At 56.6% G+C, this 26,492-nt stretch overlaps 1 protein-coding gene across 10 annotated transcripts in view; it reads right to left on the bottom strand.

Annotated features, from left to right (window-relative positions):
• Positions 1-2,877: 2,877 nt before the first annotated feature.
• The window catches only part of LLGL2 (LLGL scribble cell polarity complex component 2), a 51,012-nt gene continuing 27,397 nt past the window's right edge, over positions 2,878-26,492 (bottom strand). For 5 of the 10 annotated variants that reach the window (XM_023211809.1, XM_023211814.1, XM_023211815.2 and 2 more), the window contains 24 exons: positions 22,637-22,734; positions 20,592-20,673; positions 20,218-20,333; positions 19,598-19,756; positions 15,550-15,712; positions 15,263-15,395; positions 14,918-14,972; positions 13,901-14,055; positions 9,370-9,587; positions 9,219-9,286; positions 8,927-9,080; positions 8,733-8,837; positions 7,791-8,083; positions 7,559-7,709; positions 6,955-7,105; positions 6,278-6,505; positions 5,998-6,164; positions 4,773-5,037; positions 4,420-4,570; positions 4,098-4,126; positions 3,828-3,875; positions 3,591-3,633; positions 3,419-3,477; positions 2,878-3,216 (listed from right to left, as the gene is read on the bottom strand). In XM_023211809.1, coding sequence (XP_023067577.1) covers positions 3,209-3,216; positions 3,419-3,477; positions 3,591-3,633; positions 3,828-3,875; positions 4,098-4,126; positions 4,420-4,570; positions 4,773-5,037; positions 5,998-6,164; positions 6,278-6,505; positions 6,955-7,105; positions 7,559-7,709; positions 7,791-8,083; positions 8,733-8,837; positions 8,927-9,080; positions 9,219-9,286; positions 9,370-9,587; positions 13,901-14,055; positions 14,918-14,972; positions 15,263-15,395; positions 15,550-15,712; positions 19,598-19,756; positions 20,218-20,333; positions 20,592-20,673; positions 22,637-22,734 — 3,099 coding nt within the window. In that variant the 3' untranslated portion in view covers positions 2,878-3,208. Of the gene's footprint in view, positions 3,217-3,418; positions 3,478-3,590; positions 3,634-3,827; positions 3,967-4,097; positions 4,127-4,419; positions 4,571-4,772; positions 5,038-5,997; positions 6,165-6,277; positions 6,506-6,954; positions 7,106-7,558; positions 7,710-7,790; positions 8,084-8,732; positions 8,838-8,926; positions 9,081-9,218; positions 9,287-9,369; positions 9,588-13,900; positions 14,056-14,917; positions 14,973-15,262; positions 15,396-15,549; positions 15,713-19,597; positions 19,757-20,217; positions 20,334-20,591; positions 20,674-22,636; positions 22,735-26,492 lie in introns of all 10 variants that reach the window. The other 5 variants (XR_002731555.1, XR_002731556.1, XM_023211810.1 and 2 more) reach the window with 5 other exon arrangements.

Raw genomic sequence — 26,492 nt, 5'->3', positions numbered from 1 at the left:
GGTGGTGGGCGCCTGTAATCCCAGCTACTCGGGAGGCTGAGGCAGGAGAATTACTTGAACCTAGGAGACAGAGATTGCAGTGAGCCAAGATCGCGCCACTGCACTCTGGCCTGGGTGACAGAGTGAGGCTCTGTCTTGAAAAAAAAAAAAAATAATAATTAGCTGGGCGTGGTGGTGCACACTTGTGGACCCAGCTACAAGTTTGCTGCAACCCAAGAGTTCCAGGCTACAGTGAGCTATGATCACACCACTGCACTCCAGCCTGGGCAACAGAGCAAGATTCTGTATCTAAAATAAATCAGTCTCCATGGCCAGGCTCAGTAGCTTATGACTGTAATCCTAGCCCTTTGGACGACTGAGGCAGGATGATTACTTGAGTCTTGGAGGTCAAGGTTGCAGTGAGCCATGATCTCATGCCACTGTACCCTAGCCTAAGTGACAGAGTGACACCCTGTCTCTAAAAAACAAATAAATAAAAATAAAATAAAATAAATAAAATCTCCAGACCACGAATCCAGTTGCTTGCTGTATACCTCCCTGGTCCTTAGAGGCAAAAGGTAGCCCTTACACTCACTTACCTCCTCCCATCTGGCAGCTGTCCTTGTCAACCCAACCCCTCGATGCCTCTATTTCACCACCACTGTCACCTTGCCTCGGATGGCTGTGGGGACCCCAGCTCCTTCTCTCCTTGTGCCAGCCCAGCTTCCTCAACTTTTTTTTTTTTTTCTTTGAGACGGAGTCTCGTTCTGTCCCCAGGCTGGAGTGGAGTGGTATGATCTCAGCTCACTGCAACCTCCGCCTCCCGAGTTCAAGAGATTCTCCTGCCTCAGCCTCCCGAGTGGCTGGAATTACAGGTGCGTGCCACCGCATCTAGCTAATTTTTGTGTTTTTAGTAGAGATGGGGTTTCACCATGTTGGCCAGGCTGGTCTGGATCTCCTGACCTCGTGATCCACCTGTCTCGGCCTCCCAAAGTGCTGGGATTACAGGCGTGAGCCACCGCCTCCGGCCCCTCCAGTTCACTTTCTAGAGAGGAGGATGCAACGTCCTTCCATCTTGCACACCCATCAATACAAATTGTTCATCTCACACTTCCAATGAGAATATTTTCTTAAACTGAAATATGCAAGCCAACATTAGCTAATACTTCCAAGCGCAGCGTACTTACAGCGAAGCTTAAAGCTCAGCACTAATGAGCATGGAAGTAAGTCCATGTTCAGAGTCTTCCTGATATTTTCAGGGCTGTGTGTTTTTGACTTCTTGTTCAATTTCATCAGCAAGACCTGTGCTGTGGCCACCAGGCTCCTCTGTGCCACAGAAGTGCAAGTTCTCCCGTTTTCTTCTGATTCACTGGTACTTGCATTATCACCATTACCTTTTTTTATCGAGACGGAGTCTTGTTCTGTTACCCAGTCTGGGGTGCACTGGTGTGATCTTGGCTCACTGCAACCTCCGCCTTCCAGGTTTGTGATTCTCCCACCTCAGCCTCCTGAGTAGCTGGGGTTACAGGTGCCCGCCACCAAGCCCGGCTAATTTTTGTAGTTTTAGAAGAAACGGGGTTTTACCATGTTGGCCAGGCTGGTCTTGAACTCCTGACCTCCAGTGATCCGCCTGCCTTGGCCTCCCAAAGTGCTGGGATCACAGGCGTGAACCACCATGCCTGGCTAATTTTTGCATTTTTAGTAGAGACAGGGTTTAACGATGTTGACCAGGCTGGTCTTGAACTCCTGACTTCAAGTGATCTGCCCACCTCAGCCTTACAAAGTGCTGGGATTACAGATGTGAGCCACTGTGCCCAGCCACCCTTGTTCTTTATAACAGTATGGAAAGGGACTAACACAGGTGTCTCATGAGGTGTCCCCCGTCTCTTTGGCTGGTCTGTCTGTCAGGCATTGTCCCTTCCCTGCTTCTTCCAGCATGGTGTTCCTCTCCCTTTGGGGAACTGCTCCCCCATATTCCTCATAGTTCCCGAGTTGCTCATCTCAGAAGTCTCTCTCCACCTTCCCCTGGGGAAACAAGGGATGGTCAAGTGGTTATCTCGAGGTGGACATGGCCAGATGGAACGCCTCGTGCCCAGCTCCTCCGGACAGGCCTTTCTTCACTCAGGCAGAGCAGGCGCCTGTCACTCCTGGCCCTCACTGGGCCTCCCTAGTCTGGCCTCACTTTCGGGCCTGCCTGCCAGCCACCTTCAGCTCTCCACTGCCTCCCACGGGGAGTGAGTTCCTGGAGGGGTGCTGAGCCCTCTTGTCCTCTGTCTGGAAGAGCCTGCCTGCTCTCTGGCAATTCCTGGTTCTCTCAGGTCATCCCCCCAGTGTGTTTCTCACTAGCGTCCACTGAGGACCATGAGCCCCAACTGTGGCAAGAACCACAGTTGTCTCAGACACCAGAGAACCCCACGCACTGGCCATACAGTAGGTGCTCAACGAAGACGAGTCAATAAAGATCCAGCCCATGTCCAATCTAAATAACCCAGCCCCTCCCCGGGGGAGGCCTTTCTCCTTGGGGACCACCTCCCCTTCAGCAGCACCCCACAGTCCTCCCTGGTGTCTGGAGGAAGCCAACAGGTCTGAGATACTGGGGTGCCCTTCTCCTCCTGACAGTAGGGAGAGGCCAGCCAGGGGTGGCCAGGACCCAGGGAAACAAGTAAGGTAGACTCAAGATGGTTCGTGCTTGCCATGTGTTCCCAGAGAGGGAAGGCACAGCCGGGCTCAGACACAACTCAGCAGTTTGATTCACACGACTCCCAAAGTGGATTCTCCTGACGCCAGCCCAGGTCAGGGCTAGAGCCTCAGGGGACAGGCAGGGTACCGGCTCCCACTTTGTATTCACATGGAAAATTTCTACACAATTGAAATATTAAAGTAGGTGGACCAGTCCAGTGAAGAGGTAATAGGTGTTTATTAAAAACTTTTTCACCCAGAGGCAGTTAACATGTATAACTTAAACCCCAGCCCACTACAAAAAGGGATGGGGGCAATAAAAACTGTGCAACATTGACCAAAGGACCCAGACGGACGAGGCCCGGGAAGGGCAGCCCCAGGGGCCGGGGCCTCTCCTCTCCCAAGGCCTGGAGCAGCTGCATTGTGGAAGCCGGGGCGCCCCTATCCCCTGGTATGGCCCTGTGCACCGGCCTCTCCGGCTGGGGCAGGGGCCTCCAAAAGGCCATCAGTAGTAGTGTGTGCTCATCGTGCAGCCTGGACGCTCAGCCACTCACTCTGCTGAAGGACACACAGGGACAGCTCAGGACCACCCTGGGCAGGACGGGGTGCCCCAGCCGCCCACACTGAGCCCAGACACGGTGCTTTCCAGGCCATCAGGGCACGTGTCGGCCCTGTGGGATCCAGGGGAGTGGGACCAGGGCTCTTCCTCCCTTCCCTTCCCAGCACATCCGGCAACTGCACTCAAGCCCAGAGCCCCCACCTCCGCCATTGCTGAGGCTGCACCCCACGGCCGCTCGACGTGAATGCCAGTTGAGGCTCCTGCATGGACAAAGACAGGGGAGTCATGACCTCAGGGGGCCTCCACTCTCAGTGCTCCCGAGCCCCCTGGCAGAGCCTCGGCCCCCCCCCAGCCAGCCTGGGCGGCGCCTTACCCGCGGTCTCCCTCCAGTGTGCTCTGGATTTCCTTCAGGACTCCTGCAGGCCGGGCGGGAACAGAGGCCCACTGAGGCACTTGGGGCGGCCAGCCACAGCCTTTCCACCCCCCTTCACCATGGGTGCCGGATAGATCTGTCCCCTGCCTCAGGGTAACGGCCTGCCCAGCCTCCCTTGACCCTGACCCCCCCTTCCCCACCCCTCCTGCCAGCCCCACGCTCTCCCACCCAACTCACTCTCATCACTGAGCAGAGCGCGCTCCATCACCAAGCCGGGCTGCTTCTCTGGAAGGTAGAGGCAGGGTCAGGGAGCCCCGCCTGGGCCCTCCTCGGCCTGGCTCTCTCCTTACTGAGGTCGGGATGTGGAAGCCCAGGGCTGGAAGGAATGCCATCTCTACTCCCGGCCCAAACACTACCTGCTCACTCAGGACCCCTTCCCTCCCGTCCAGCCCCAGGTCTGGGCAGGGTGTGGCCCAGGTGTGCATGGGCCCAGGAGGCCTGTCTTACCCTCGCCATCACTCTGAGTCCCTGAGTTCCTGTGGGGAGAGAGACAGTGAGGACCAGGCCCTCTGAGAACCCTGGTCCCATGAAGAACAAAGTCAATGGTGCAGCCTGCCCTGAGCAGGAGAGCCTGGGAGGTAAACTGAGTCCTGCCCTGGACTACCAGCTTGCACGGGGCAAGGGGCACGCGAAGAGGTACAGAAGCCAGAGCCTGGGAGGGTGGGCTGAGCTCGTGGGGAGGTGTCTCTGGCCAGGCAGCAGTGGGAGCCTCAGGGTATCTCAGAGAGGGCAGGGAAGGGCAGGAGAGGCCTCTGGCCCTTTCACTCACCTGGCTCGGCTCGGGGCCTTCTTGGGGCCTGCCCCGTTACCAGGGCGGTGGTTCTTGGTTTCTGCTGAATCCACCAGACACCGGGGCTCCACCAGCCACTTGGTGGAGAGAGAGAAGCGCTCGAACTCCGAGGGTGAGATCAGGTAGAAGCCTGGGGAGTGGGGGCAATGCTAGTGGCCTGGCCTGGTGGCTGCCAAGGCCGCTTCCCAACCTGGGGGAGTAGGGGCTAGCATTCCCTCGCAGTTCTCCGCTTAAGGCCCATCCAGTCTGGCCGTGGCCACAACACCCCTGGCCACCCTTCCCGTCCCTGCAGTGCCCGGGGCCCCCACACCCGCCCAGCCCGGCTCGAACACCTTGGCCATATTTGGTGAAGATGCAGGAGGCGATGCCACTGACGTCCTCCCGGCGGATGCAGCTGTAGCGCACCTGGGGCTTCAGCAGTGGCAGCGACACCACCTGGATGTCACCCAGATTGGTGAGGACTGCCAGGTGGTGCTCCCCATAGTCCTCAGCTCGACGACTGCCGAAGTGGGCCACGCTGACCCGCCTCACCCTTGAGCCCTCCAGGGCCGTCAGCTTCAGCTTCAGCTTGGCACTCACCTTGGGCAGCGTGAACACCTGGGGGTGCGGGGTGGTCGTTCATGCCCATGGCCAAACCAGTTCTCCTGCGCGGTGCTGTAGGTGCTGGGGCCTCCCCTCCCCGCATGCCTCCCGGGGTCCTGGCAAACCCTTGGCTCTCAGAGGCACAGACACAGCCTGGGGGGTGCCGAGGTCACTGACTTCCCTGTCTGGAATTTTTTTTTCTTTTTGAGACAGAGTCTTGCTCTGTCGCCCAGGCTGGAGTGCAGTGGTGTGATCTCAGCTCACTGCAAGCTCCGCCTCCCAGGTTCACATCATTCTCCTGCCTCAGCTTCCCAAGTAGCTGGGATTACAGGAGCCCGCTACCACACCCGGCTAAATTTCTGTATTTTTAGTAGGGATGGGGTTTCACCGTGTTAGCCAGGATGGTCTTGATCTCCTGACCTCGTGATCTGCCTGCCTCGGCCTCCCAAAGTGCTGGGATTACAGGTGGAAGCCACCGCGCCCAGCCTTTTTTTTTTTTTTTCCCGAGATAGAGTCTTGCTCTGTCGCCCAGGCTGAAGTACAGTAGCGTGATCTCGGCTTACTGCAACCTCCGCCTCAAGCAATTCTGCTGCCTCAGTCTCCCGAGTAGAGCTGGGATTACAGGTGGCCGCCATCACGCCGGGCTAATTTTTTTTTGTATTTTTAGTCGAGTTGGGGTTTCACCATGTTGGCCAGGCTGGTCTCGAACTCCCGACCTTGTGATCTGGCCTCCCAAAGTGCTGGGATTATAGGCATGAGCCTGGCCTCCAGTCTGGATTTTATCCCTTCCACAGACATAGGTCCTACCTCAGTGTCCTCACATGAGACTCCCCTCTTCCTTATTTCCTGTGCTTCTGCAGCCCCTCAGACACCAATGCAAACAAGCTGAGGCCCAGCCATCATTTGTGCCCAAGGTCCGAGCCTCCTGGATGTCCCGGGGAGTCCCAGGGAGACCCGCCGCTGCCCGTGTGGCACCTTGAACTGCTCCTCCGACACAACGAGCAGCTGGTGGCTTCCCTGCATGTCAGGGCTCTTCGACAGATCATGGGCCACTTCGAGGGGCTCGGGAAGGGGTACGCTGTGTCCGTCGAGCACCAGGATGCCCACCACCGGCGCCCGGTGCATCAGCTGGATCTCCTTAGCTACGGGGAGGAGGTGGGTAGTGGGATTGTGGGGGGGTAGTGGGGCTGGAGCCACTCCCTGGCCCTAGCCCAGGCAGCCCGAGCACCCTCTGCTCTCCCTGCCCAGCACTCACCCTGCTCTGCCCGCACAGGCTCATCCATTCTCCGCTCAGCGGGGGGCACATGCAGGGAGAAGGCATAGATGGTGCCCCCGTTGGTGCCAGCCCACAGCGAGGGGCAGTGGCGGGAGCCTGCCGAGAAGCCATGTTTGGGTGTCTGACCCTTGGCGTGGGAGTCGGGTGGAGCTGGGCAACCAGGGCTTGCTCCCAGGTTTTCCCTCCTGGGAGAGGCTGGAAGGTTCTCTGACAACCACACAGGCCGCAACATAGAAGACCCCAATCCCAGGTCAGCTCAGCCCTTGCTGCAATACAGCAGGGGAGAACCAGCCAGGGAGAGACACGTTCTCTGGAGGCCAGTAGGCTCTGCCATCCCCGATCGTCAGAGCTGCTCTGGAGGAAGCTATCACTCCCTCACTTTACAGAGGGGCACGCTGAGGCCCTGAAAGGCTAAGTGACAGGTCTGAGGCCATGCTTCTAAAGGGTGCTGCAGCCTGGATATAAAGCCAAGACAAGCTGACTTGGAGGCCCAGGCAGGGGAGGGGAGGAAGCAGGCAGGGGCTGCAGTCTGCCCCTGCTCACAAGGAGAAACCCTCTCAGGTCCTACCAGCCAGGCAGGCAGCAGCCCGCGGCATGCCCCCAGGTCAGGGGGTATCTACTGCCCCCCGCCCCCCAGTCCCGGGCTGGTCACTCACTGTCCCTCAGGTAGGTGTCAGCAAAGTACAGGGTCCGGACGAAGCCTGTGAAGGAGTCCTCTGCCGAGCGAGCCTCGATCTTGCGCTGCACAGGTGCCAGCTCCATGTTCTGGAGGCCCGGCCGCTCAGTCTTGGCGCTCCCCTCCTGTACCTGCAAGGGGCGGGCCAGCCTAAGGGTCAGCTCCGGCCTCCCCTCCCCAGGAACAGTGCTTTGCTCAATGCCGATCCTTGCATCAGAAGGCTGGCCATGCCAGCCACCTGCCAGGTCTGTGTCTAGGAGGAACCTTGTCCAAGTGGGAGGTGCCCTTGGGGGAGACTCCCTGGGTCCCCAGCACGTTGTAGAGAGAAAAAGGAAATCACTGACGTTTACTGGGGATTAGTTCTAGGGTAAGCATTACAGTTACTGCCTTTCTGCTCAGGAAGCTGAGGCAGAGAGAAGCAGCGTGACCTGAGGTCGCACATGGCAGCAAACCCATGCGACCTGGACCCTGAGTCTTGTTTGTAGCCCGTCAAGCCTGGGGAGCAGGGGCCGTGTGGCCCCCTGCTGGCTGCTCTGAGCTGAACCTGGGTGGGTGGCCAGCCGCAACCTCCCCTCGGGCCTTACCTCTCCCGGGGGGCCAGCCGGGCGCCGCTTCCGGCTGGACACCCGGCTCCGACGCATCCGGCGGAATGACTGACGCAAGGACTTCTTGAGGGACTTGACGCGGGACAATGGGCCCTCCAAGGCCAGCTGGTCACTGGGGTGCAGCGTGCACCTTGGGGGGATGGCAGGCTGTCAGTGCTGTTAGGTCCTGGGGGCCCCACTCCCAGCCCCCGGCCCCAGGTGCCCTGCTCACTTAACAAAGACCTGCCGCCGCTGCTGGTGGTCAAAGAGGCCAAAGCCATGGCTGGTGCCGAAGGCCAAGAGCCGCCACTCAGAGTGCAGGGCCAAGGAGGTGACCACAGCTGGGGGCTGGCACTGTACCAACACGAAGGGCTGAAAGCCAGGCTCAAAGCGCACAGGCCCTGAGCGGGCTGCCAGGCGCTCGTGCCCCTTCCAGCGGTAGCCCTCTTGGTCTTGCAGCAGGTCGGCCTCCACCTGCTCCACGGCCTGCTCCGCTGCCTCATCATTCAGTTCCAGTACCAGCACCTGGGCGGGGTGGCAGGCGGCTCAGCAAGCCCTCAGCAAAGGGACGGCAGGGCCGCAGGACGCTACTAGTGGGGACAGCAAAGGAGCTGAACCCAGGCCAAGGCCCAAGGCTCAAGCAGGGAGAGGCCTCCGTCCAACCTCAGCTCTTAATTACTTTTTATTTATTTATTTTTTTGAGACGAGTCTTGCTCTGTTGCCCAGGCTGGAGTGCGGTGGCACGATCTTGGCTCACTGCAACCTCTGCCTCCTGGGCTCAAGTGATTCTCCTGCCTCAGCCTTCCAGTAGCTGAGATTACAGGCACACACCACCACGCCTGGCTAAGTTTTGTATTTTTAGTAGAGATGAGGTTTCACCATGTTGTCCAGGCTGGTCTCGAACTCCTGACCTCAGGTGATCCGCCTGCCTTGGTCTCCCAAAGTGCTGGGATTACAGGCGTGAGCCACCATGCCCGGCCCACCCTTAATGCTGATTTCTGGAGAAGAAACAACCGTCCCAGGGACCTCCCGCCAAGGGGATCAAGCCACCTCCGTCCACTGGAAAAGCACAGGACACAGAATGTGCGTCAGGCAGGTGGCTGGTTCCTGTCCCTGCTGGTCCCAGTCATCCACCGCTCCTCCCCAGCTCCCCCTCCCCGGCCCAGCCTGCTACCTGCCCTGCCGTGCCTGCCACAGCCAGGTAGCCACTGTACTTGCATAGGAAGATCTTCTGGATGCCCAGCCGGGGGTCATCACTGTAGGGGTCAAAGGAGCCCACCTGGAGAAGGGGAGGGGCCCTCTGAGCGGCCATGGGGGCTGGACCCAGCTGGCCTCTGCCCTTCCTGGGTCCCAGGCTCCTCGCCTCACCTTGCGGAGTGGGGGCCACTCGTCCTCGCCCTGGGCACTGAGGTTCTCGTTGGGGTCCGTGTCGGTGAGGAACACGCGCACTGTGCTGAGTTTGTACAGCAGCCGCAAGCAGACACCTGAGGCATCCCAGAACCGCACCGTGCCATCCTCGTGCCTGTGGGCAGAGCCCATCTGCCGGGCATGAGAGGGACGCCGGCCCGGGTGCCCAGGAGCTGGCTCGTCCACCTCCGGGCTCTGCTCCCACCCCACACATCCTCCTGGGGAGAGGAAGGGCAGCATCGCAGTCCCCTACCCTGTGAGCAGCACATCCCTCTGGGGTGGGGCTGGGGTCAGGCTGGTGCCACCGTCAATTGGCCACTCCTAGAGAAAGAGACCAAGAAGTCTGTGGGAGAGTTTGTCTTGGGGCGGGCCTTGCGGTGGGTCTGGGCCAGGGCCGGACCTACCATGGTGGAGAAATGTGCGTTCTGCTGGCTGCCGGCGGCAATGATCCGCTCCCACAGCTTCAGGGGGATGTTGGAGACGTGGTGGGAGCAGGTGATGGCGGAACAGTGCAGGGAAGCCAGGTAGGGCAGCTGGACCGGTGGCCAGCCTGCTGTCTGCAGGTCAATCACCACCAGCTCCTCCTCAGCCAGCACCACCAGGGCATAGGGGTCGTCAAAGGCTGGGGTACAGGCCAAGGATCAGGGGCTGGGGCCAGGAGGAAGCAGCCCAGCCCTGTGGAATCAGAAGCTCCAGGGTTAGAGCCAGGGCATCTGCAGGTCCAGAAAGCCCTGTTCTTGGCTGCTTGAGCAAAGCCTTTCCACCTCCAGGAGGGCAGCAGGTGTGGGCAGCAGCCCTGGCTCTGTGTGCAAAGCTGCTGAGAGCTACCTGGCACAGGGCTCCTGGAGGGGATACACCTGGCTGGAAGGCAGAGCCCCAACCAGGATAGGAACCCCAGAGGCAAGGAGCTGTGCCTGCCAACCCTCTTCCCTGGTTCCTCCTCCATGGGACCTGCTCTCCCTGCTCAGATGTGCCTGCCAAGCCTCTCCCAACAGGCAGCGGCAAGCGTGGTCTTCGGCACAGCAGTTGCTAGGGGTGGCATTTTCTTTACTGCACGCAATCACCTCACCTCACTCAGGCCTGGCCCTAGCTAGTGTTCAATAAATGTGCACTGGATGATGAAACCATTTATGTGTTTTTTTTTTTTTTTTTTTTTTTTCTTTTCTTGAGACAGGGTTTCACACTCTGTTGCCCAGGCTGGAGTACAGTGGTGTGATCTTGGCTCATTGCAACCTCCACCTCCCGGTTCAAGCGATCCTCCTGCCTCAGGCTCCCAAGTAGCTGGGATTACAGGTGTGAGCCATGATACCCAGCTAACTTTTGTATTTTTGGTAGCGACCGGGTTTTGCCATGTCGCTCAGGCTGGGGTTGAACTCCTGGGCTCAAGTGATCTGCCCACCTCGGCCTCCCAAAATGCTGGGATTACAGGCATGAGCCACCGTGCCCAGGCTTTTTTTCCTCTTTTTTTTTGAGATGGAGTCTTCCTCTGTCACCCAGGCTGGAGTGCAGTGGTGCGATCTCGGCTCACTGCAACCTCTGCCTCCAGGGTTCAAGCGATTCTCCTGCCTCAGCCTCCTGAGTAGCTGGGATTACAGGCGCCCATCACCACGCCTGGTTAAGTTTTGTGTTTTTTTTATTTTTTCTGAGATGGAGTTTCGCTCTTGTTGCCCAGGCTGGAGTGCAATGGCATGATCTCGGCTCACCACAACCTCTGCCTCCCAGGTTCAAGCGATTCTCCTGCCTCAGCCTCTCGAGTTACAGGCATGGGATTACAGGCACAAGCTGGGATTACAGGCATGTGCCACCAATGCCTGGCTAATTTTGTATTTTTAGTAGAGACAGGGTTTCATCATGTTGGCCAGGCTGGTCTCGAACCTCTAACCTCAGGTGATCTGCCCTCCTAGGCCTCCCAAAGTGCTAGGATTACAGCTGAGCTACTGCCCCTGGCTGACGCTGCCTCTTTGAAGCGCTTGTCCTCCCTGCTCCTCTGGGGTCTGCTGCCCGCTGGCTGCTCCCAGGTGTTCTTGGCCAGATCCCCACCAAACTCCATGCCTCCAAGGCTTGAGGGTGCCCGGGCTCAGCTTTCCCATGGCTTCTCTTCTGTCTTCCTCACCACCTGGGCAGCCTCCTCAGGGCCCCTGGTTTCACATCTCTCTCTTTTTCTTTTCTTTTTTTTTTGTTGAGACGGAGTCTCGCTCTATCGCCCAGGCTGGAGTGCAGTGGTGTGAGCTCGGCTCACTGCAAGCTCCGCCACACGGGTTCACATCATTCTCCTGCCTCAGCCTCCCGAGTAGCTGGGACTACAGGTGCCCGCCACCATGCCCGGCTAATTTTTTGTTGTTGTTGTTGTATTTTTAGTAGACACGGGGTTTCACTGTGTTAGCCAGGATGGTCTTGATCTCCTGACCTTGTGATCCGCCCATCTTGGCCTCCCAAAGTGCTGGGATTATAGGCGTGAGCCACTGCACCTGGTCTCTTTTTTTTTTTCTTTAAACTTCAAAATCATTGAGCAGCCTTCACACATCTCTGCATGGATGACTCCAAATGGACACCTTCCTGATCTCTCCTCTGAACTCCAGACCCATAAGCCCCAGCTGTGTACTCAGCATCTCCCTTATGGGTCTGGAGATTAGAGGAGAGATTAAGTCCTCAGATTTGATTCCCGCCCAGCTGAGCTTGCTGCACCCTCTTGCCACTACCTTCTCCAGGATTCCTGGTGCTCCCAGTAAACCCTCATGTCATCCTTGACTGATCTCTCCTCCCCTCACTCACCTCTCCCTAGACAAGGAGCCAACAAATTACAGCCCGAGGGCCAAATCTGGCCTCCTGCCTCTTCCTGTCAATACGGCTGTCCTGGAACACAGATACACCCCTTGTGTTGTCTGTGGCTACATGTGCTCTGCAGTGGCATTAGGCTGAGTAGCTGTGGTGAAGAAAGCCACCCAGCACTTTATAGCAACAGTCTGTGAGCCCTGACCCGGCCCCTCGGTCAATGCTGAATGTTAGAAAAGACAATGTAACCCCAGCCACCTTCTGTCAGCCCCACGGCCGGCACTGCAGCCCAAGCCGAGGTCACCTCTCCCTCGACTCTCATGGGGCTCCCGTCTTGGCTCCACTCTGTGTTCCCCACGTGGCAGCCAGACAGATCCTTTTAGAGCAGAGGCTAGATCATGGCGCCCCTGCTCAGGCCCTCATCTCCCTGAAATCCTGAGTCCTTACCGTGCCTCCACGGCTCTATACGATCTGGCGCTGGCCACGTCTGGACCCGTACAGGGGCCATTCTGCCCTCTCTTCGCCCCTACCTCACTGGAGCAAGCCAAGAGCCCTCCCAGCTCAGTCTGCACCCCATGTCCCTACGGGGCAAGCCCTCTCTCAGACTGTTCCTGTGTCTGCACAAATATGTCCTCTTATCAGGGAGGCTTTGCTAACCCTCGTCTAAACCAGCACTGCTGTCCTCTGCCTGGCTTTTTTCTTACCTCTGACGTTATTTGGCAACCTGCTCACTCTGTCCACATACTCAGATCTAAGTTCCATGGGAACAGGGGCCCCATCTGTTTCTAGAGCAGGGCCTGGCATGTAGCAGCTGTTCATTAAACAGGAAAGCCTACCAGGGCCAGCTGGGTCACAACCCGGCACGGCAGAACCATCACGTGAGAGCCTCAGGGTGCCCATGTATCATCTGAGGGAAGCACTGCTCATCAGGCACCCATCTCCTGGCCTGCCGGACTGTGGGGAGTTGGGGACACAGAGGGACAACTGCAGGAAGGTGGCCTGTCCTAGAAAGCCCCAGCGGTCTCGAATTTGTAGCTCAGCAAGTTTCTCCCTTCCCTTCCTGACCTTTCCACTGGGAATCACGTAACTCAGCCCGGGGAGTGTGGCCACCATAGCCCAAGAGGCCCCTGCTCTGTGCCAACATGGCCCGAATGTTGTGGAAAGAGCAGAGCTGGGCCTTGCTCTCAGCATCCAGGGTGTGAGGAGGGAAGAGAGGCTGAGAAAGAAAGAAAAGCAGGTTTGGGGTTCCCCTGAACAGGGTAGAGGCCATGAGTACACAGACCAGGTGTTCTGAACAGCCCCGCCCCCTCACCTTTCGGCCTCAGGCCCTTTCAGGCCAGCGTCATTAGGAGAGGGCCCTCCCTGCTGGAGAGCTCCTGCAGGCCTCCTCTCCAGGTTTCAACAGCAGCCCTTTCTGGTCTTGCCTGTCACACTATTTACGAGGCTGACTCAGGGCTCCGCTGGTCATGCTGGGGCTCCAGGAGGCTGCACAGCCACCATCTGCCCTGCCCAGAAGGCGGGCTTTGCCATCTCTAAGCTAGGACCCTTTTGCCTCAGCGGGGTGGGTGTTAAATCCAACAGTACAGATCAGCTCCCTGTGGGCTAAGTGCCATTACAGGCTGGAAAGGGCAGAGAGCCCAGGGCAGGCAGGAGGTGTGGCTGGGCCGGGTCTCTAGCTGGGGAGGGTGGCAGAGAGGCAGAGAAAGGAGCTGTAGGCCTTGATGACACTTCACCTTGGGGTGCAGTAAGGCTAAGGGACAGTGGTAGGCTTAGGAACACTTGTGCAGAGCCCCCCCTTTTTTTTTTTTGAGACACGGTCTGGCTATGTCACCTAGGCTGAGTGCAGTGGCATGCTCCTGGCTTGCCGCAACCTCCACCTCCGGGGCTCAAGTGATCCTCCCACCTCAGCCTCCTGAGTAGCTGGGACTACAGGTATGTGCCACGACACCCGGCTAATTTTTTTATTTTTTGTAGAGACAAGGGTCTCCCTGTGTTGTCCAGGCTGGACTTGAACTGCTGGGTTCAAGTGATCCTCCCACCTTGGCCTCCCAAAGTGCTGGGGTTACAGGCAGGAGCCATTGCACCTGGCCCTGTCTTTACTGATGACCCTGCCCCACACATCCCACACCTAACCCTGGGCACCCACCCCTGAAGCTCTCCTACCGGCTGCAGGGTCCGCCTCTGTGAGGACAGTAAAGTCGATGACACGGGAGGTGAAGTCGAAGGCCGTCTGCTGGCCATCGTGGATCACTGAGATGCAGTGGCGGTCCCCATAGCTGGCCCGTGGCATGCCGCCCTGGAAGATGGTGAAGGGCAACCTGGCAGGCACAGAGAAGCAGCAGTGGGCTAGGGCTCCTGGCACGGCCTCAACAGCCATAGACCAGCAATCAAAGTGACCACTCAGTCAAGGTCCCCCCAGGAGCGGGGGAGACTGGACCCCATCTCCTTCCAACTGCTACAGCCCAGGAGTACTTGGGGGTAAGGTGAGGCATCCAGGCTGATGGCTCTGAGTCTTGGCAGCCTCTCCTGCCTCAAGCTGGGTGTTCCCCCCAATTCTTTTTTTTTTTTTTCTGAGACGGAGTCTCGCTCTGTCGCCCAGGCTGGAGTGCAGTGGCCAGATCTCAGCTCACTGCAAGCTCCGCCTCCCTCCGCAGGGTTCATGCCATTCTCCTGCCTCAGCCTCCCAAGAAGCTGGGACTACAGGCGCCCGCCACCTCGCCCGGCTAGTTTTTTGTATTTTTAGTAGAGATGGGGTTTCACCGTGTTAGCCAGGATGGTCTCAATCTCCTGACCTTGTGAACAGCCCGTCTCGGCCTCCCAAAGTGCTGGGATTACAGGCCTGAGCCACCGTGCCCAGCCCTGCCCCCAATTCTGTTTGAACATCATCCAAAGTGATTTTGTCAGAAGAAACAGGGCTGCCACTAAAGGAATCTGAGACCTGCCGCTCAGCACCGTCTCTCTGGGAGGGTGGAAGGAAGGAGCAGGAGTGAACTTGGCAGGAATTGAGCCGCTCAAAGACGTGAATAGCATCTACCCTCTCTCCCCTCCCTGGGGTCCAAGACCCCAACATGGGACCTGAGAGTGTTCACTGGCACCATCTTCCCAGGCAGAGGCCTAAGCGACCTTTCCAGCCCTCCAGGAAGGCTCTGGAGAGGAAAGAGGCTCAGCGCAGATACCTACCCCTGCCTAGTGGTCAGCCAGAGGATTTTGGTAATCGCTTTGCAAGGAAAGGGACCTGAAAGGAAAGAAATCGGCTTGAACAGATCCTCCAACTCTCAGACAAGTGTCAGTCCCCACAGGCACAGGTGCCTCAAGCTCATGCCCACATCCACATGGTAGATCTGTGCTTGGGACTCTTGCTCTGAGAAGTTCCCCCAAGAAACTGGGTGAGGGGAGCGCTGCTGTGTGGCTTTGGACAAAGCCTTTACCCTCTCTTGCCCTGGAGTTTGCTTCAGAGTGGAGCATCCTGCACATGAATCCAGAAGGCACTGGGTGTGGGCCCTGCCCGGCGGGTGAAACACTGACCGTAAGGCACGAGGCTGCAGAGGGGCTCTGGTTGCTGGGCGTCGCTGGACACGGGCCACTGGCAGTAGCTGCCATCGGAGTGACAGCTGACGAGTAGGCGGCCGTCCCGCTGCCACCAGATGTTCTCCAGTTGCTATGGAGGAGGAGGAGAGAGACAGAGGGCAGCACGCTGGACCAAGGCAGCATTCCCATCGCCTGCACCCCATGCCTCTGCACAGAGCGTGTATGTGCCACATGGGGCCCTGGGACAGCAACACGGCGCCCGCCATGTCCTGGGCACTGCCTACCTGGCTGCTGAGGAAGTGGTAGAGCACACGGCTGCCTTGCAGGTCCCAGATGACAACAAGACCTCGGCTGTAGCCGATGAGGATCTGGTTGGGGTCTCGAGGGTGCTCCTGCAGCGCCTCCACCATCTCGAACACCCGCCGGTGGCGGGCCTCCTCTGGCAACCTGGGCAAGGGGAGTGCCGTGAGCCTCCGATGCCATCCGCCAGGGGGAATGGCCCCCAGGATGGCACAGCCACAGGGCTCCCTATGCAGAGGTGGCTGCTCCATGTGCCAGCATGGAGATATGCCTAGGGGCTGGGCGCAGTGGATGGCTGAGTGTGGTGGCTTATGCCTGTAATCCCAGCACTTTGGGAGCCCAAGGTGGGCACATCACTTGAGGTCAGGGGTTCGAGACCAGCCTGGCCAACATGGCAAAACCCTGTCTCTACTGAAAATACAAAAAATTAGCCGGGCGTGGTGGCAGATGCCTGTAATCCCAGCTACGCCGGAAGTGGAGGCAGGAGAAATGCTTGAACCCAGGAGGCAGAGATCGCAGTGAGCCGAGATCACGCCACTGCACTCCAGCCTGGGTGACAGAGTGACACTCCATTTCAAAAAAAAAAGGAAAGATGGCTAGGACATGTCACCAAGGGGAGATGGGGCAGCATGTAGAACAAGACAGGGACATGTAGACAACCTCCAGTGATGTAAACACAGGCGGTACAACTATAAGGCAAGGCAAGGCAGTGACTTCTGGAAACGTCAACATGGGGGCAAGAGGGAGCCTTGACTAGGAAGGGTGCGTGAGGCCCCCGGAGGGCATCAAAGTTCTATTTCTATGTCTGGGGGGATGGCTGTAAGGATGCTCTACAAGAATCTGTTAAACTGTACATTCATATTCAGTGCATTTTTGCAAAAGGGAGTGTTTAATAATAAATAAGTTTTTTTTTTTTTTTTTGAGACGGAGTCTCGCTCTGTCGCCGGGGCTGGAGTGCAGTGGCCGGATCTCAGCTCACTGCAAGCTCCGCCTCCCGGGTTTACGCCATTCTCCTGCCTCAGCCTCCCGAGTACCTGGGACTACAGGCGCCCACCACCTCGCCCAGCTAGTTTTTTGTATTTTTTAGTAGAGACGGGGTTTCACCGTGTTAGCCAGGATGGTCTCGATCTCCTGACCTCGTGATCCGCCAGTCTCGGCCTCCCAAAGTGCTGGGATTACAGGCTTGAGCCACCGCGCCCGGCCATAAAGAAGTTTTTAAGCCCCATAAAACAAAACTCTGTGAGTTGGCCTGGCCCTGGAGCCTTGACCCCTCCCCCGTCTCCAGGCCTGGAATGCTCACCTGAGGGCTGGAGGTGTTGCGGCCAACAAAAAAACCACAAGGCATCAGGCACAGGACCAACAGCCCACAGCGAGGATGGGGGAAGCGGACCCAGCCTGGACCCAAGCCACACTAAACCCAAGCTCTCCACCTTATCTATACCTGGCACATCTACTGCTAGCACTGACCTCACTGACATTAGAATCTGAATTGAGAGTGAGAGTTGAAGGGGTCTTTAATATTTAATTTTTAATTTTTTTTGTTTTGAGATGGAGTCTCGCTCTGTTGCCCAGGCTGGAGTGCAGTGGTGCAACCTCAGCTCACTGCAACCTCCACCTCTCGGGTTCAAACGATTCTCCTGGTTCAGCCTCCCGAGTGTCTGAGATTACAGGCACCCACGACCATGCCAGGCTAATTAGTAGAGATGGGATTTCGCGATGTTGGCCAGGCTGGTCTCGAACTCCTGACCTCAGGCGATCCACCCATCTCCGCCTCCCAAAGTGCTGGGATTACAGGCGTGAGCCATTGCTCCCGGCCTAATTTTTAATTTTTTTAGAGACAGGATCCCATTCTGTCACTCACGCTGGAGGGTAGTGACCTGATCATGGCTCACTGCAGCCTCCAACTCCTGGGCTCAAGTGATCCTCTCACCTCCCAAGTAGCTAAGATCACAGGCGTGTGCCACCTTGCCCAATTAATTTTTATTTTTTGTGGGGAGAGACAGGGTCTTGCTATGTTGCCCAGGCTGGTCTCAAATTCCTGGCCTCAAGCAACCCTCCCATCTCAGTCTCCAAAAGGGCCGAGATTACAAGTGTGAGCAACTGTGCCCATCTAGATATTCTTAATAAATGCAAATAATGCCCTTATACAGATGAAAATTGTTAAGACAATTAGAGGGCTTCCAACTTTTTGCCATTAAAAACAGCCCTACAATGATCATTGTTATCCTGTATCTTTACACAGAGACTTCTCAGAGATAGAGCTGCAAGACTAAAGGGCTGGACGTTTTAAAAACTTAGATAAGTGTCATCAAGTGGACGAGAATGTAAACTGCCAAAAGGGGCCAGGCGCGGTGGCTCACACCTGTAACCCCAACACTTTGGGATGCAGAAGTGGGTGGATCACCTGAGGTCAGGAGTTCGAGAGCAGCCTGGCCAACATGGTGAAATCCCGTCTCTACTAAAAATACAAAAACAAGCCGGGCGTGATGGCGTGTGCCTGTAATCCCAGCTACTCAGGAGGCTGAGGCAGGAGAATCATTTGAACCCGGGAAGCAGAGGTTGCGATGAGCTGAGATCATGCCACTGTACTCCGGCCTGGGACAGAGTAAGACTCTCTGTCAAAAAAAATGTTTTGTTGTTACTGCTTTTTTTAATAAACAAACTGGGCCAGGCGCTGTGGCTCATGCCTATAATCCCAGCACTTTGGGAGGCCAAGGCAGGCAGATGACCTGAGGTCGGGAGTTTGAGACTAGTCTGACCAACATGGTGAAACCCCGTCTTTAATAAAAATACAAAATTAGCTGGGCGTGGTGGCGCATGCCTGTAATCCCAGCTACTTGGGAGGCTGAGGCAGGAGAATCACTTGAACCCAGGAAGCAGAGGCTGCAGTGTGCTAAGCTCGTGTCACTGCATTCCAGCCTGGGCAACGAGAGTGAAACTCCATCTCAAAAATAAAATAAAATATAATACAAAATGAAATAAACTGACAGGAGGAGCTCTCAGGGCACGTGGGCCCCCCTGCCAACTAGACTCTCACCAGCTAACTACAGGGTGAGGCTGGGCACTGGTGTGGCCACCTGCTGGGGTGCACATTCCACGCCGTCCTGCCCACAGGCTGTGTCCCACTGTGGTATTTGTCATCCTGCAAAGTGTTCTGCTCTGAGCTTGGGCACACTGCCCCAGCCCTACCCTGCTGAACCGGAAAGGCAGAGGTCTGCACTCAGAGGGATACAGCCCCAAGTGGGATCCTCCCAGCCCAGCAATGCCCTGCTCTGGGCAGATGGTCCCTGCTTCATTACCACCCAGCGCTGGAGAGATGGGCTGGCCAGCTGCAGGAGTGTGTCCCGGGCCCAGTCCAAAGCCTTGCAGGGCCAGGGGCCAGCACCCTGGCCTCCTCCTGCCCCTTGGAACCACAGATCATTCCACCACAAGCGACCCGGCCCCAACATGATCCTGTCAGACGCTATCCCCTCTTTTTTTGGGTCCCATCCCATTCTCCACAACCGGACCTGATCCGACTCCCTCTCTATCATAGTCCCATTGACAAGGAGCACAGCTTCCGACATGATCTCAATAGACCCACTCCCCTGTGGCGGCCAAGGCTTTTTAGCCACAGAGCCTGCGAGCAAATGGAACCTCAGCAAAGCGCCCACAGCACAGGGTGGCACCAGGAACTGCTCCAGTGATGCAGGGAGGTCTGGGCCCGACTTCCCCGCTATGGAGCCCCTGGGGTTTTGAAACCCATGGCAAGTGCAAAGGACACTGGACTGAGAGTCGGTGATGTTACACAGTCATTTGGGGCCTTTAGACGAGGGACCCCCCAAAGTCCCCTTTTTAGTGCTATGATGCTAACCTATGATAGGCCAATGGGTTCTCAGTAGAGGACAGGTAGGAAGCCAAGAGCCTCCCCTGCTAGCCCCATGGAATTCCCAGCAGAGAAATGACAGCTCCTGAGAGAGTCCTGGGACCAAGGGGAGAAGCCATGCCTAACTTGAGGGGATGGGGTTGACAGCAGCCGGGCTCTGGGCTCACCGCTGCAGTACTGCGTCCGAGCTGATGGTCCGGTCCTCCAGCGCGCGAAAAGCTGGCAGCTGCACCACAAACACGTTGCCGCTCTCGGTGCCCAGGTAGAGCAGTTCGCATGAGGAATGGGGCAGGACCACGGTGATCTGTGTGGCACTGGGGGCAGCCCTGTGACAAGAACAGCTGCCCGTGAGCTGACCGCTGCCCAGCAGGGGAGACCCCACGGACAGGGTCCCCTGACTCCTAGGAAAACAAGCCCATAAAAATTCATGGGGTTCATAACCTTTCAGCCCAGGACAAACACTGCTCACTTTCTGCCAAGACGAACATAAAAAAACATAAAAAAAACCACTTTCTGCCAAGACAGGAGACAGATGGCAGAGGCTGGGCTAGGAGGTAGGAAAGACGCCGGGGCCCTCCAGCATAACACAGGGTGTGGGCGGATGGAGGAGGGGGGCTGCAGCCCCACCCACTCCTCGGAGCACCTGAGTATGGCGATGCATCGGGTCAAATGCATGCCAGGCACTGCCAGGGGCGCACAGGCCCCACGAAGGGTGAGTCCACTCCAGAGCTAAGGGCAAGGGTCAGGCTGGGCTGGGAGTGGAAGGGGTTGGGGACTGAGTCCTTACCCTGGGGGGCCACGCAGTGTGAAGCTCTCATCCTCCTGCAGCTCCGATGCTCCGCCCTTGACCTTCAGGCTCCAAAGGTGCAGGCTGTTGTCATCCAGCAGGGTGACCAGCTGGCACTGGCGAGGGCACAGGGATGGGAGCAAGGCCTTTACACACTGGGGCCGCCCAGCCCGGGCTGGTTGTTTCAAAGACTCCCTGGCTACTCCCAGGGTGGCCCATGAGCCCCAGCTATGGAAAGGGAGGGGTCCCAGGCCTTTCTATCAGCAGCAATCCCAGGGCCACTGAATGCCGGCCTCTCCACACCAGCCCTGCTGGAAGCAGTGAGGGCAAGGAGGGTGTGGAGGTGGCTTCCTGTCCCACCCCAAGTCCCTCACCTGGCCGGGCAGGAGGTGGATCTGCGTCACTGCGTTGTTCTCCCGGTGCAGCCCCATGAACTCCACGCCCGGGGCTCCATAGCTATCAGCAGGCTCAGGAAAGTTCTGGAAGGCTGGACACCATCCCCTGCCCACCTTGAGTGCCAGGCCCTCGGGGCCCACGTGCAATGAGTGCAAACACAGAGAGGGGCTGCCCTTCCCGCAGGCAGCAGGACCCATGCATGGAGCCTGGGATGGGGAGGAGACACAGCAGCCCGGGCCCTGGGGCACCAGGCCAGTGACCTGACCCCTGGGAGATTTTTCCCAGTCAGGCCGGTGGGAGCAACTCCATAGAAAGGTGAAGCCCTACCCTGGCAACGGTCAGGCTGCCACCCTGATCCTGAGCTGCAACAGACATGCTGGCTGTCGCTTGGTAGCACCTGTGAAAAAACACACGGCCTATCCCCAACAGCCTCAGCACCAGTGATTGGTAACCAATGTCTGGCTGTGGCCTGGCAATGATTAACCAGCGAGGGAAGGCTGAGCCGGCAGCAAGGCCCTGGCCCTCTGTGTACACCAGCCCAGCCTGGAACTCGAGCGCTCCATACCCCTCCCCCACACCGGGCAGAGGGGAAGAGGGAGGTCAGGCTCCGTTGGAGGTGGCAGTCAAGCTATGGGAGGTGGTCCCTCATCTCTCGACTCCCTTGGGTCCTGCCCTGGGAGCACAGATCAGACTGGCGGGGTGCCCAACCTGATCCGGTTTTTCATCTCTGAAAACACCGGGAGCCCCCAGTCGGCCAGAACCAGTGCTCTGGATAAAAGATGACCCAACTGGACAACGTCCAGCCTCAGGCCAGGGAAGGACTGTCCCTGCCAGGCGGAGCCCTCTCCACTCTCTGCTGCCTGTGGGGGTGGGGGTGGAATTTGGAAGATGGCTGCCTGAGCCCAGCTCTCCTGGCCCAAGGCCACCCCACCTCTGCTTGTGGATAGGGACCTGGGGTCAGTCCACCTCTGATTCTTATCGTGATAGGTTAAAAATCAAAACTGCTGGCTAGGAGTGCGGTGACTCATGCCTGTAACCCTAGCGTTTTGAGAGGCCAAGGCGAGAGAGTTGCTTGAGCCCAGGAGTTCAAGACCAGGCTGGGCAAGATCACAAGACCTTGTCTCCACCAAAAAAAAAAAAAAAAAAATTGTTTTTGAGAGAGAGTCTCGCTCTGTTGCCCGGGCTGGAGCGCAGTGGCGCAGTCTCGGCTCACTGCAACCTCTGCCTCCCAGGTTCAAATGATTTTCCCACCTCAGCCTCCCAAGTAGCTGGAATTACAGGCATGTGCCACCGCACCCTGCTAACTTTTTAAATATTTTTAGTAGAGACAGGGTTTTACCATGTTGACCAGGCTGGTCTTGAACTCAACTGATCCGCCCGCCTCAGTCTCCCAAAGTGCTGAAAAAAAATTTTTTTAATTAAAAACATCCCTAGCGACAAGTGGGGTCCCTGTAACTTGCTTTTCTGGTGGTGAGGTTGGGAACTGAGGGAGGCAGGGGCACAGAAGGGCCCAGGCCTTGCTACTGACACACCAGCCAGCCACTCACTCACTGAGCACTGGCTGAGACACCGGCATCAGGTCCTTCCCCCGGATCCACCAACACAACCCCTGCAAAACAGGTTTCTGAGCCCCCCAGCATCCTCAGCCCCTGCCCAGGACTGGGGGATTCCTGAAACCTCCAGGAATAAGTGAGAGGGGAAAACTGAGTAAAGGGAGCAGACCACACGAACGGTCTTGAAAGGACACAGGGGACAAAATAAACCTGTATCTCCTCAGTCCATTTCAAACCTCACTGTCCTCCTGCAAAGGACAGGGTCACATCCCACCATGCCCAGGTGCCTGCTCCACCATCAACCATACCCACCTCATTTTGGAATAAAATCATGTCCAAAGCTGGAAATCAGGAAAGTCTCTCATTTTATCCCAACAGCCCATGGGCCAGGAAGGAGAAAAAGATGTCCTTCCCCAAATCTCACCCACCCCAAGGCCCTGCCCGGGTGGGAGTGAGGGGGCGGAGGATACAGCTTGATGGCTCCAGAACGGGTGCCGATGGCCAGGACGCGCAGGGACGGGCTGTAGCCGAGGGCGCTTGGCTGGTGTGGGAAGCCATGCTCCACCGTCTGCAAAGAGAAGCGTGCGGGGTGGGCCTGCAGACCTCTCCCCTTCGTACCACCAAGGCTGCCGGAGCTGCAGCACTGGACGACCCCAGCAGGAAGCAGGGATTCGGTACCTTTCAGGTCCCTCCCAAACACCTGAGTGTTGGAGCCTAACCCAAACTTACCACGCCCCACCCCCAGTCCCTTTGTGACTCTGCCCTTGGCCTCATTGCCACTCCTTCAAGCTCATCCTCCTGGACACCACGCCAGCCTCTCAATGCTCTCCAGGAACTGACTTGGTGTCTCCACCACGTGCGCCCTGGGTGACGGACCCAGCCCTCCTCAGTGGCATGCGGGCCTTATGGATGTGCAGTGGGGAAAGTAGGCGGAGTGTGGAACAATGGAGACACTGGCCTCTCGGGAGAAAAGCTTGGTTGCACCACAGCTCCGGGCTCACCCGGGGCCCTAGACTACCGTGGAGGCCCTGCCCTGCTCTGGGCTCTTCCAGGTCCCTCCAGGCCCCAGTCAGCTGGGTCTCACAGGCTCTTACAGTCACCGAGTTTCAACCATCTTTCCAGAAAGGGAATTCCTGGAATGTCATTGCAGATACGTGTTTTTTCATTTATTACAGAAGTAATACACACACACCGTGAAAAACTTGGGAGGTATAAAGACGTTTAAGAACAAAAATTACCCAGACTCCCACAACCAGAAGTAACCCTTGCTAACACCTCAGTGTAAGTCCTTTGAGTCTTCTGCATTTGTGAATGTTTGCACATATTTTTTTTTTTGAGAGGGAGTCTCGCTCTGTCGCCCAGACTGGAGTGCAGTGGTACGATCTCGGCTCACTGCAAGCTCCGCCTCCTGGGTTCATGCCATTCTCCTGCTTCAGCCTCCTGAGTAGCTGAGACTACAGGCGCCCACCACAGCGCCCGGCTAATTTTTTTGTGTTTTCAGTAGAGATGGGGTTTCACCGTGTTAGCCAGGATGGTCTTCATCTCCTGACCTCGTGATCCACCCGTCTCGGCCTCCCAAAGTGCTGGGATTACAGGCGTGAGCCACCGTGCCCGGCCTCATGTCTATATTTAGAAAGATGTAATTGGGATCATGCCATATGGATATACATATACAAGTTAATGCACAGGTATAGTTTTGTAGCCTGTTTTCCTACTTACAGCCAGCCAAGGTTGTTAAAAGCTTGAAAATGACTTTTTAAAAAATTTTATTTTATTTTTTGAGATGCAGTCTCACTCTGTCGCCTAGGCTGGAGTGCGGTAGCGTGAACTCTGCTCACTGCAAGCTTTGCCTCCCAGGTTCACACCATTCTCCTGCCTCAGCCTCCAGAGTAGCTGGGACTACAGGTGCCTGCCAGCACGCCTGGCTAACTTTTTTGTATTTTTAGTGGAGATGGGGTTTCACCACGTTAGCCAGGATGGTCTTCATCTCCTGATCTCGCGATCCACCCACCTCTGCCTGTAATCCCAAAGTGCTGGGATTACAGGTGTGAGCCACCGCGCCTGGCCTAAAAAAAAAATTTTTTTTTTTTTTTTTGAGGGTCTTACTCTGTTTCCCAGGTTGGGTGCTGTGGCGTGATTTCGGCTCACTGTAGCCTTGGCCTCACAGGCTCAAGCGATCCTCTCACCCCAGCCTCCCAAGTAGCTAGGACTACAGGCATGCACCACCACGCCCGCCACGCCTGGCTACTTTTTAATTTTTGGCAGAGACAGGTACTCGTCATGTTGCCCAGCCTGGTCTTGACCTCCTAGACTCAAGAGATCCTCCTGCCTAGGCCTCCCAAAGTGCTGGGATTATAGGCGTGAGTCACTGCAACCTGCCTAAAATGACTTTTTTTTTTTTTTGAGACAGAGTTTTGCTCATCACCCAGCCTAGAGTGCAATGGTGCGATCTTGGCTTGCTGCAAACTCTGCATCCCAGGTTCAAGCGATTCTCCTGCCTCAGCCTCCTCAGGAGCTAGGATTACAGGCATGTGCCACCATGCCTGGCTAACTTTTGTATTTTTAGTAGAGATAGGGTTTCACCATGTTGGCCAGGCTGGTCTTGACCTCTTGACCTCAAGTGATCTGCCCGCCTCGGCCTCCCAAAGTGTTGGGATTACAGGTATGAGCCATCATACCCGGCCTAAAATGACTTTTAAAACAGCTAAAGAATATTCTTTACCTGGAGATGCCCTAACTCACCAGGGGTTTATTGTTGAGTATTTACTTTGTTGCTAGAGGGTTTGCAATCACAGCCATGTTGATGGCACTCTTGGACTCCTTTGTCGGCAACACTTGAGAATTTCCTGGGGCAGATGTCCCAGGGATAGCATTGTGGGCTAAGAAAGGTATGAACATAAACACTACAAATTTCGAGTGATAAACCATCTTCAAGGTTTTTAGTACAGTTTCTTAATCAGTTACCCCAATCTGACCGCCACCTCCCACCCCAGGGGATAGTGGCCCTGCTGAGCTAGGTGACAACAGCACACAGCAATGCTATGTCAACTGGTTGCTTTAAAGACTTAAAACAAAAAACAACCACAGAGACTCTGCCCTGCAGAAAAAGGTCCCAAGAATGAGGCAGCCTCCTTAGGCCCTGGGCTCTCCTACTTCGCAGCCCTGCCAGGCCTCAAAGCATCAGAAAGTCCCTGTTGAGATCTAGCAATGATAGCTTAGCAAACCCAACTGCTACTTGCCTCCCCCATCAGTCATTCTAGTCCAATGGCTCTCACAAGGAATGCCATACTGGGGTCAGGCAGGGAGGAGAACTCCAACAAGTGCCTATTTTGGGGGATGCCTGGGGACAAAAAGGTCAGGGGATGGGCCGGGGTGCCTTAGGCCTGGCTCTTTGCCAGGAACATGGCCTGCCCTGTAAATGGTCATACCTGAATGGGATAGCCAGGGGCCCAGATAGGGCCCAGCAGCGGCCCCCAGGCCAGCCCAGGTCCCTGTTCAGCTATGCGAAAAATGCAGAGCCTGGAGAAGCCCTGGATAGCGATAACTGAGTGTCTGGAATGTAAACATTTCCCAGGAAAAGGGGAGTAGACAGCGGGGTAGGATGTGCAGGACAAGCTCCCCCAGGGGCCCCGCCAGACTTCAGCCAGCCCCGGTTGCTGGGGCCTCAGGAAGTCAGTGGCTGGAGCTGCCTCCTCCGGACAGAAGCACTTTCCCAGCAGCAGAGGCAGCTCGGGGAACAGCCTCTGGAATTTGGAGGACTCTGGCGGAAACGCCCCACAGGAGCCCGCTGGCCTGGCCAGGAGCAGGCCTCACGCCCCGAGCAGACCAGAACCCAGAATGGTAGCCAGGAGCCCCATGGGGCCACCAAGCACTTGCAGTATGGCTCATGTCACCAACGAGGGTTAAGTCAGTTCTTGAAAACCCTTCAAGTATGTCTGGAACAACTCGGGTTCTAGAAGAACAGGGGCTGGACAAAGGCAGGCCACGCTTCAAATTCCCTTTTCCCACTGTAAATCGTCCAAATTCTAAATACGGATCTAGTACTTCCAAGAAAGATTTAATGTCTGAATTGAGATGTGCCATAAGTGTAAAATACACCTAGATTTCACAGATTTAGCATTCAAAAAAACAAATTGAAAAAATCTCATTAGTAAGTTAAATTAATCACATGTCAAAATATTTTGTATATGTTGGATTAAAAGGAATATATACTTTTTTTTTTGAGACAGGGTCGCACCTGTCACCCAGACTGGAATACAGTGGGACGATCACAGCTCACTGCAACCTACGCCTCCCGGGTTCAAGTGATCCTCCTGCCTCAGCCTC

This window comes from Piliocolobus tephrosceles, chromosome 16, assembly GCF_002776525.5.
Source record: "Piliocolobus tephrosceles isolate RC106 chromosome 16, ASM277652v3, whole genome shotgun sequence".
Classification (NCBI taxonomy): Eukaryota; Metazoa; Chordata; class Mammalia; order Primates; family Cercopithecidae; genus Piliocolobus; species Piliocolobus tephrosceles.
This window is presented reverse-complemented; position numbering and strand designations above follow the sequence as displayed.